The 12,132-nt window shown below is 35.9% G+C and overlaps 1 protein-coding gene across 4 annotated transcripts in view; it reads right to left on the bottom strand.

Moving 5' to 3' along the window:
- LOC306856218 (lysosome membrane protein 2-like) overlaps positions 1–12,132 on the bottom strand; it is a 30,124-nt gene that overhangs the window by 16,318 nt on the left and 1,674 nt on the right. For all 4 annotated transcript variants that reach the window (XR_013782983.1, XR_013782984.1, XM_079395355.1 and 1 more), the window contains exon 2: positions 4,621–4,781. Coding sequence is in view for 2 of the 4 variants with exons in the window: in XM_079395355.1 (XP_079251481.1) it covers positions 4,621–4,781 (161 nt within the window). In the remaining 2 variants the exon portion in view is untranslated. The remainder of the gene's footprint in view (positions 1–4,620; positions 4,782–12,132) is intronic.

The raw sequence follows: 12,132 nt of genomic DNA, 5'->3' as shown, positions 1-12,132 counted from the left end.
AACAACCAAAATGCTTTTTATAAATGATCTACAAATACATATTATATAACATTATATGATATTATATATTAAAATATTAAAATATAATTACAAATATATATACAAACACACACACACACACACACACATATATACATATATATATATATATATATATATATATAAACCAACCAAAATGCTATTTAAATTATCTATAAGTACATACATATCATATAAATATAATATAACATTATATTATATAATATAATATATTAAAATATTTAAATATAATTACAAATATGTGACCCTGGACCACAAAACCAGTCTTAAGTAGCACAGGCATATTTGTAGCAAAGACTATATATATATATAAATATACAAATATATAGACAACAATATATTGTATTTGTTTTGGTCAAAATTATCAAAATTATTTTTCTTTTATGTCAAAAATCATTAGGATATTAAGTAAAGATCATGTTCCATGAAGATATTTTGTAAATTTCCTACCGTAAATATATCAAAACGTAATTTTTGATGAGTAATATGCATTGCTAAGAACTTCATTTGAACAAATTTAAAGGAGATTTTCTCAATATTTAGATTTTTTTTTTTGCACCCTCAGATTCCAGATTTTCAAATAGTTGTATCTCGGTCAAATATCAATTAAAAAGAAAAAATGACCCTTACGACTGATTTTGTGGTCCTGTGTCACACAAAACACATATACAGTATATAAATATATATATATATACAGTATGTATACACACACACACACACACACACACACATTTCTTATATATGTATATAAACCAACCAAAATGCTATTTAGATAAGAGCAAATAACGCAATTATTTGGCATAAGGTTGACTTTTATTGGCATTATGTGAGTTTGAGAGCTGGGCAAATGAAACATGAGGCACAAATGGCTGTATAATGCAGATGATGATTGTAGGACAGACACAATAATGTAAGAGTACAGGATGTGATGCATAATACATGATATTTGCATGAAAATTATTTATGTTTCACTCTCTACGGTCAACATCAGATGTTTCCAGAGCGTATCGATTCCTGCCGGAGTGTTTTCTGTTGGCTCTGAATTACCCATGTTCAGTGCAAACAAGCCATGCAGAGGAATACAGGTCAGGCCGCTGAACTGTCCTTGGTTAAGCAGCGGAGAGCGTTAACGGCACAGACTTTGATATTTGTTTAGGGTGTGACATGAATGATCCTGCAGACATGAGGAGAGCATGACTGCAAACATGCTGATAAAATATGACAGCCTTTGCTGGAACTGCGTATTTAATAATAAACAAGATAATTCTTCAGAAAAGATATTCAGTGTCTGCAAATTAGCAGAGCTATCTGAAGTAAACTTGGGTGTCAGTTACCAGCAAACATTACATTTAAAATTGGAATCGGAGTTGTTTGTTTCATGTTTTGAGATAAATTATGAATATGAATACATATATATATATATATATATATACAGTATATACTGTGTGTGTGCATGTGTGTGTGTGTGTGTGTGTGTGTGTGCGCGTGTGCGTGTGTGTGTGTGTGTGTATATTGTGACGAGTCGGCTGCCTCCCCCCTGTCTATCATCACCACCCCGTCCCGTATTCGCCGCCCTTCACCAGGCTCCCGACGGGAGTGGGTGTGTGAGAGAGGAGGGGCGCTGAAACAGCCAGGGCTGGCGGCGTGTGATGAGGCGCACCTGACGTGAATAGAGCCTCATCACCGTCGCCGTTTAAACGCCGAGCGCGCCTCTCCTCGGGAGACCGGTCTCTCCCCCGTGCATGCACGCTGGTGTCCTCGTGGGTCCAGGAAGGGAGCGTCGAGGAGGACTGCCGCACCCGTTAGGCGGCTGACGGGCCAGGATGCCGGGCCGCCGAATCCCCCAGAAGCGCCGGGATTTCCGCAGATGGACGAAGCCGCGCCAGAGACGCCGCCGCCACTCGCTCCCGGCCCCGAGAGGGGAGCGCGTGCGGCCACCGGACTCCGCCCCTTCCCTGGACCCTTCCCTCCTGAACACTGCCCTCCTACACAGCCCCGCAGCACGACGAGGACACCAGATCCCTGTTTATTTTGGACACTTTTCCCCCTTTGGACACTTTATTTTAATATATTGTTTAATAAAAACCTCTCCGAGGCTTGACGCCACGCCCACTGTGTCTGTCGTTGGCTCCTCCCGCCACAATATACATACAGGCAAGCCTTCTCGTACGCTCTTGACCCTCACTGAGTGCTGAGGCTGTACAGATTTCTTTTAGAATGCTCACTCAAAGCTGGGATGACCTCTGTGAGTTTGGCCCTATTGCCTTCTGCGGGGTTCCCTGCAAAATACTTGGTCCCTCTGGGGCCCTTTTGGTGCTTAAGGCAAGTTCAAGTATTACTCGTTGCTCTAGCATAGCATGGTGGGATTATACTGGTTCCCCATGGCGTCTTAGCAGACACTGTACGAGTGAAGTATCGATAGGGAACGTACTTGAATACTAATGTAATCTTGGTTCCCTGAGATATGGGAATGAGTAATGCCAGGGCATTAACGTTAATATAGAAAATATTTTATAGTTTGATATAGAAAAAGAAGTTATCCAGAGCCTTGATCATAACATTATAACAGGCGCCTTCCGAGTAGAGACCAGCACTATCGCAGCAGAGTGTGGCGCGGGACATCACTTGATGGGCGGGTGCGGGTGGGTAGAGAGTGTGAGGGATGCGGGAGATGGGTGTACTCTCACTAGGCAATCTTAACCTTGCCCGTCCCTGGCTCGGTTGGAAGAGGTGGGCCAGAGCACGGTTCAGTTGGGCTCGGGTGCAGTACGCATGTAGTGTGAGCGGAGCATGGAACTTGTGTTCTGATACGTACAGCATGATTGCGTACATATATTGTGAGAGGGCCGTGTCACCGCGTCCCAAACGACTCAAAACAATAAACCACAAAATTAACAAAAAAATGCACTCCAGCTGAGCGAGAGCACTTCTCTTCTGTCTTCACGTGCCATCAGAAATATTTCCTGTTTCCCACTTATGAAGTTGAGTTGTTTTGGCTCCTGTCTGCCGTTCTGCTGATAGGTTTGCGATTGTAGCAATTTGATACTGTTAAGCCATGCAGAGGAATACAGGTCAGGCCGCTGAACTGTCCTTGGTTAAGCAGCGGAGAGCGTTAACGGCACAGACTTTGATATTTGTTTAGGGTGTGACATGAATGATCCTGCAGACATGAGGAGAGCATGACTGCAAACATGCTGATAAAATATGACAGCCTTAGCTGGAACTGCGTATTTAATAATAAACAAGATAATTCTTAATTAGCAGAGCTATCTGAAGTAAACTTGGGTGTCAGTTACCAGCAAACATTACATTTAAAATTGGAATCGGAGTTGTTTGTTTCATGTTTTGAGATAAATTATGAATATGAATACATATATATATGATGAATTCAAAAGTAATGTATTGTGCACGTTTTTCATTTAAAAGCACTGATATATAAACAAAAGTGCAATACCAAACACAAAAGGTGCTTTTTCACAGCAATATTCCTTTTACATAGCAGCAGTTAAAATATTTATTGTAAATCTCAACTTATAATATTAATGCGATCAAATTAAATATAAAACCAAAGCTATTTGTCACTGCCAGGGCATTAACGTTAATATAGAAAATATTTTATAGTTTGATATAGAAAAAAGTGCTGTTAAGTGCTTTGACACAATCTGTATTGTTAAAAGCGTTATATAAATAAAGGGGACTTGATGCTGTTTTGTTAAGATTTCTAAAAGTCAAAACAGTATGTTATTTTATCTTATGTTTTGTTTCATTATTTATATTTTATAAGAGGAAAACAACATAAAAGATCACAAATAAAACAAGTTATGTTTTATGTTATGTTTTGTCATATTATGTTTTTATATTGTTTTGCTAAGTTATGCTATGTTATATTTGACAAACAAAAATAAGTTTCTGGGTTCAGATATTCTTAACAGATCAATGTTCAGATGCATGATGGGATTGATTAAAGAGTTACATAATGTTATGGTATATTATGTTTTTATGTTATATTTTATAACAAAAACCATAACATAACATAGCAAAACATAACATTATGTTTTTTATTATGTTGTCTAAAACAAAGAATAACAACCTAACCTAACCAAACATAACGTGACATAACATAAAATAACATAACATAACGCAATGCAATGTAACGTAACGTATCATAATGTATCATAATGTAACGTAATGTAACAACCTAACCAAATCCAACATAATTTGGATTTGGTTAGGTTAGCAAGCTAATGTAACGTAATGTAACCTATCATAATGTAATGTAATGTAACAACCTAACCAAATCCAATATAATGTAACATAACGTAACGTAAAGCAATGTAGCGTAACGCAACCTAATGTAACGTAACCTATCATAATGTAATGTAATGTAACAGCCTATCCAAACCTAGCCTAATGTAACGTAACCTAATGTAACAACACACATTTATGCAGTTGTGTGGAGTGGGATTTTGGATTTTTGATTTTTCACAGTGGACGGAGCTACTCTAAGTCCTGTCCTGATTTTACTATTTCATGAAAGCCGTGCTGTCTGATCCCAGCAGTCTCCGTGTGCATGTGATGTACCTGAAAGTGTACGGCCCCATTTCAGTAAGACGAGGTTTGGCTTCTCCTTTCATAAACTCTTCAGGGTTGGTGACATTGAAGAAGAAGAACTGAATGTAGACCGGAGGCGGTGGACTCTTCCACGAGGCGAAAACTTTACTGCCTTCTGTCAGCGTGACCTCCTGAACACAAACACACAACACAACAGGGATATTAAATATCATAGCAGAAACATCTGTTCAGACCCAATCACACATTTTTGGTTGCCGGTCAAGTCTGTCAGCTTTGAGATCATTCGCAGAAAACGGATTTTTTAAAAGCTGCAAATAAAACAAAGATTATTAGAGTATATATTTAGAATTAAAACTTAAAAATTTTGCATTCAAGTCAATGTGTTACTTTTGTGCTATTTTTTGTAATTATTTGTGATATTTACAAGCAATTTCTGAATGAAAATTAAATCCAAACTGTTTTCAGTGTATATGAACGTTGACAAAATACACTTTTATACTGATGTCATCATCAGTCAACATGACTCCTACTTCAGTCATCACCTTGGAAATGGAAAAGGTCAAGTATTTAGGTCATTCCGGTTCACCTGAGGTCACGACCTCTGACCTTCAGCGCTACATTATTTCTGGCTCAAATGTAACATTTCAAATTCCTCAGATGCTGATAAACTTAATTTGCTCTGGATCAATATTTTATGTTGATTTGATATGTCCTTTCATTATGTTATCATTTACATTATGTTGTTTTGTAACAAAAAATAACATAAAACATATGAGCAAAACATAATGTTATGTTTTATGTGATGCTGTTATGTTTTGTTGTTACACAGTGCCCTCCAAAAGTGTCGGGACAGTGAGGCCAATTCCTTTATTTTTGCTGTAGACTGAAAACATTTGGGTTTGACATCAAAAGATGAATATGAGATGATAGATTAACATTTCAGCTTTTATTTACAGGTATTTTTCATGTTTCCCAATGTTTTCAGTCTACAACAAAAATAAAGGCATTGGCCTTACTGTTCCAATATGGAGGGCACTGTATGTGTACTGTAGGGTTTGTATATATGTTTATGTTGTTTTATATCATAAAAACAACATAACACAACAAAAGATAAAAGGAAGCATGTTAAATTTTATGTTGTTGTTATATTATGTTTAAGTTACGTTATATTTTAAGTTATATTTTATAACAAAAACATATGACATGTTTTGATGTATGTCATGGTTTATGATTTTTTAAGTTATATCATTTACATATTTAATTCAATGTGTTACTTGCCAATTCTTTGTAAATATTTGTAAAATGTACAATCAATTTCTTTGTGAAAATTGCTTCTAGACCCGTTTTTTCAGCGTATACAATAGTGTCCTGAGATTTGACAAAAAACATTAATATGCCATCATACTCAGAATCACAGCTGACTTCACTTTTGCTTCATAAATCACTGGAAATGGGAGGTCAGTATTTAGGTCATTCCGGTTCACCTGAGGTCACGACCTCCTGACCTCCAGTGCTACATTATTGCCGGCTTAAATGTAACATTTATAAATTCCTCAGATGTTGATAAAGTTGACTTGTTCTGGCTCAATCGGATCATAATAAATTCAGCCAGCAGTAGAAACACAGGAGTATTACGAGAAGAATGAAAGACAGTAACTATTAGTAACTCTGAATCCACACTGGGTCAAACACAGATAACCTCTCACCGGCCGAGCTCTGGCGCCGAGTTTGGGGGGATTGGACCCTTGAGGTGTGTTTGAGACATCGATCATGGAGCAGGACAGAGATCAGCACAGCTTTAACTACTGACCGTCAGCATCAATCTGCTTCACATTTGTGGCATTTCCTACCATAACTGATACACAATCTCCTGATCAATCCCCAGCCGGGGGCAGTAAAAAGCGGATTTTAATGATCTTTTAGCACACTTCAACGCCTCCAGGACAACGAGGTCAAGAAACAGAGGAAGAAGGAACGAAAGAGGCGGACCTAAAAGGGAACTGGAGGACCAAAACATCTTCTTCAAAATGAGAGCCATCCTGAAGTTAATGAGGAAACAAGAATTAGTGAATAAAAGAATAATGAAGTTAATGAGGGAAATACTTAAGTTGTATGACTTTTCAGCTAAATTGCTAATGGTAACAAATGAATTAGAGACAATAGAAGTTCAAACTCCCATCATAGACGTGTACATGCTAGATGTTATACCAAGTGCTGTATATTTAAGAGCACGAATATTGATTGCTTTGTGGTTATAATTGTTATGTGATTATTTTGCTTGTTTCATAAGAGGGTGGTTGAAACTAGGAGATGCATTTTGCAACTTGTTTGCAACATGGACTTTCTCGATGAGACGAAACTTAAAGTGTTACTTGCTATGCATGCTTGCTGTTTGAAGGTGTTGTTGGTGTTTTTTTGTAAAAAGTGTAGCAGCTAAAATATGCCTGAGAATGGAGGATTGGATCATGTGATTGCTCTTCTGAGGAAGTTAAAGACGCTTTTCTCCTCACTTGAGCAGAAACTGTAAAGACAGTTAGCCACTGACAGTTCACCATATTAATGCTGTTAACAGCCGTTATTCACTTATAGAAATAAGGCCATTTCTTGGAAAACAGAACTGATATACAAGACAGCTTAAACAACCACTGAACACTTCATAACAACTGTAAAATAAACTTCATAATCTATAATACTCATTATATACATCATTTCTAAATCTAATTTGATGCATTTATATTCACGTTTATTGTATTTATTATTATTATATCACTCAAGTATTCCAGATATGTAGATATATATTTAAAGTATTATTAGTAATAATAATAATGATAATAATAATTTTACACAAACATATTTACATAAATAATTTAATATGTATTTTTATATAATTTATATAATAAATTATAATTGTTTAAGTAAATATTTCAGATGTTATAAAATTAATTTTACTGCATTTATATTTTTTGTACTTCATTTCTTATTATATTATCATAATAATAATAATAATAATTAAAGATATATATGTATTATTATTATTATCAATAATGATTTTATATTATATTTACAATATTGTATATTATAAACAATAATGATATTTTAATAACTTATATGTTACAAATCTGATATATAATAATGAATAATAATATCAATAATTATTATTATTATTATTATTAATACTATATTAATATATAATAATGATATATTTATATTAATAATTTATTCATATATATATATATATATATATATACATATATATTTTTTTTATATATATATATTTACTTGAAATAAGTATAAGTATTGTATTATAGTTTTTAATTTAATCATGTTAATTTGTTAATTTCAGTCCACTCTGTCAGACCTCTGTTGTGTGTCTTGTGTTTCCACGTGCTCCCTGTGTTTCCGTGCCCATATTATATTGTTTCCTGTCCTTGTTTTATGTGATTAGTAGTTTATTCTGTTCCAGGTGTGTGTGTTTGAGTTAATTAACCCTGGTATTTAAGTTCTGTCTGTGTAGTGTAATTTCGTCTGGTCTACTCGTTACTGCCCGGCGTTCCTGTCTGTGTCTGCCGTTCCGTGATGTCTTCATTAAAGACATATTATTTGAGTTACATCCTCGTCTCCGTGTTCCTTGATCCTCCCTGCTGTGTGCACCGTGACACACACCTAATAAAATAATTTACTCTCATATAAAAAGTGTAAACATATAACGTTTGTTTTTGACTTAAGGAAATGAAAGTTACAGTGAATTAAAACCAAACAAACAAATGTTCAGATAAAACTAAATGACCCGCCATAAACCTTACAGAAGGACCCATAATGCCTCATTGTGAATGAATCACTGTTACTGAACGGTCTGATTCATCAGAATATAAGCGGCTCGGGTTTGACCAATGATACTGATATCAACAGACATTCAGACTGATATGATGCAGATATATTCTGATCTTCTGTTAATCAGGCACAGTTATGGGCTCATAATCACAAAATGTTTGATATATTGGTCGACATCAGAGATAATGAACAGACATCACTGCATTCCACATCTGAACCACATTTAACTTCCAAACCTGTCAGCAAAACTACAGTATGAGTTTCTTCCACACTGAAACTCTCTCACACACACACACACACACACACACACTCTCTCTCTCACACCCACACACACACACACACACACACTCTCTCTCTCTCACACACACACACACACACACACTCTCTCTCTCTCTCACACACACACACACACACACACACACACACAAGGCTGGACTGAATCACCCTCATTAACACACACACACACACACACACACTCTCTCTCTCTCTCTCTCTCTCTCACACACACACACACACACACACACTCTCTCACACACACACACACACACACACACTCTCTCTCTCACACACACACACACACACACTCTCTCTCTCACACATACACACACACACAAGGCTGGACTGAATCACCCTCTTTAACACACACACACACACACACACACCTCTCACAGATCACATGACCATCGGCTCACACTCGTTCCTCGAATCAACTGCCACAACTTTTCTTTTCCTCTCGTCTTTTCTCATGTAAAAATCCAGCAGCCACCAGCCAAGACGTCTAGAAAAAACGCTGAAGTATTTCTGCAGAACAATGAGGTGTTTATATCCAATCTTCTCTGGTATTTAAGACACTTTTAATAGCCAAAAGATTATTTATATGTCAAACTACATCTACACAAGCTAAGAATCATACAAAAATAAATACACACTACCATTCAGAGGTTTGGAATAATAATGATTTTATTTATTTACTTGTCTCTTCTGCTCACTAAAGCTGCATTCATTTGATGTAAAAATACAGTAAGATTTGTGAAATATTGTTAGAATTAGAATAGAATTAGAATATGTGTTAAACTGTAATTTATTTCTGTGATCTGCAGCTGTATTTTCAGCATCATTACTCCAGTCTTCAGTGTCACATGATCTTCAGAAATCATAATTATATACTGATTTACTGCTCAACAAACATTTCTGGTTATTATTAATGTTGAACACAGTTGTGCTGCACAATATTTTTGTTGAAACTGTGATACATTTTATTTTTCAGGATTCACAGAAGAATAGAAAGTTCAGGAGAACAGCATTTATTTGAAACATTGTTATATTAGATGCATTTATTGTCACTTTTAATCAATTTAATGTGTTTGAAATTGCAAACCTTTGAACGGTAGTGTAAACTGGGTTCAGAAATGAACTGCTTGCTGCATTACTGTTGCTGCTGAAACACTGAAGACAGATGCATCCTCTGCTGTCATCCCGTTTTCACAAGCACTGAAACGGATTATTCAGCAAATGAAGCTAGAGTAGAATTGTTGGTTTGGTACCAGCAGAGAAAAACCTGATGAAAACTGCATTTAATCTGAGCACACAATCAAGCATAGTTAGTGAAATAAACAGAAAAGCCTCAGTCTTCAGAGGCTGATGTCAACTGAAGAGACATTTTAGCCAGAGGCGTCATGCCCATTGAGAGTGAGGGCACGTGCCCCCTCAGATTTCTGAGCCTAGTGGATTTTGAATGCAACATCCAAAAGACAAAAAGTAGCCGAATAATATTTTCTATATATGATACAATCACACCAGCGTGATTAAATCGTTCAGCGCGTCTATCATCAGCTGCTAAATTAAAATCTGTGTTTGCTGAGCCAGAGACAGATGCGTGTTTACAGCACTGCACATTATAACCAATCACACACCATTCTGTTGAGCTGATGAATGTAATGGCCAATCAGAGGCGTTCAGGTGAGTTATAGCTGAAATGCTGCTGTTTTCTTCACTCGCTCGCTGACTGAAGAATACTGGAGAATTCTCTCGTTAGAAACAATAAAGTGCAGATGTGTGTATGAATCTGTAAGTAATATATTCATTTCACAGTGTAAACAGCTTCAGTGAGTTTTTGAGAGTGCTTGATTGTGCACAAATATGCATTAAATAATGCTTAAGTAATGCACAGGTAATCATGAGTTATACATTAAGAACTAAAGCAATTTATTACCTAATGACTTTATTTTTTTTATCTAATGAAGTAAATTGATATGTTAATTACCACATTGGGTCGAAACCATGCCTTTAAACTTCCAGTTGTCTTCTTTAATTAATCATTAGCTAATGATTTGCTAAGATATCATTATGGTATGACTTTACTTGTTGAGGCACAGAACTATTAACTAATTGTTAAGTAATATGTCATTGTGGTTATAGATTTTGAATTAGTTAGTTAGTCAAGTGCCTCAACAAGTAAAGTCACACCATAATGATACCCATGCAAATCATTAGCTAATGATTACGTTACCATGTTCTTTGCTCTTCTGTATGAAAGTGTTATGGTAAGTAGCCTAACCTAACTTACAATGTTTTATTCATATTAACTTTCAATGTTAAATTCACATTAAAGTCAGTCGTATTAAAACTATGTTATGGCATGACACCCATATCTGTTATTAAGTAAACAGACAGGTTGTTATGCATAGTTAATAGATTACATTAGGTTACTATAGATCAACTAACAATCTATTTGAGGCACTAAATCACTTTTACATTAAATGTTCCCTCCTGTTGGAATGACCTGTCCAACTCAATCCCAGCAGCTTCAAGCTAAAAACACATCTCTTCCGTCATTATTTGACCCTCTAACTCTAGTGATCTCTATTCTAATTCTATTCTTTAAAAAAAAAAAACACTTGCCCCTTTTGGACTTGCACTCTTTTCCTTTACTAACTGCATGTTTTCTTTAAAAAAAACTAACACTAGCTTCTCTATTCTTTTTGTATTCTATTTGGTTTCTTTTTATTTATTATACAATTAACACAAATCAATAAAAGGCCTCTAATACTAGCTTGCTCTATTCTTTTTCTATTCAATTTATTTATTTTTATTATACTGCATTAAGCTAACTGAGACTTGTTATAGCACTTGTGTATCATTTGCATTTTGTTGGTTTTGAAAATACCAAAAAAAGTGAAATATTATTATAATTAAAAAAGCTGTTTTCTTTGTGAATATCTCAGAAGAGCAGCAGCATGTGTGTGATCGGCGGATGAAAGCAGGCCAGGCTGATCGGTCTCATATATACAGTATAATCAGTTGTTTGCAGACGCTTGTAAACACGGGCGGCACAAACCAAACCCATTGCTGGAGCCGTCTGACCGCTTCAATCAGCTGCTGTTATTCCTGGCTCTGAGCTGTGATGCTAAATTACTACCCTGCTAAAAGAACTTCATCTACACTAAAAACAGCATATGCTTGCAGTTCTGGAGCTGCAGATTTAGCTGAAATTCAACACAAGAACTGAAGAGATGAGCTGCTGTGAGGAGGAGAAACAGACACACACGTTTGTTTTTGTGAAAAGTGGGTTCATCCCATAGGTGTAATGGTTTTTATACTGTACAAACTGTGTTTGCTATTGCCCTACACCTAAACTTAGCCCTCACAGGAGACTGTGCATTTCTACTTTCTCAAAAAACTCACTCTGTA

The sequence above is a fragment of the Barbus barbus genome (assembly GCF_936440315.1).
Source record: "Barbus barbus genome assembly, chromosome: 36".
NCBI lineage: Eukaryota > Metazoa > Chordata > Actinopteri > Cypriniformes > Cyprinidae > Barbus > Barbus barbus.
The sequence above is the reverse complement of the archived record's forward strand: the minus strand, read 5'-3'. Positions and strand labels throughout refer to the sequence as shown.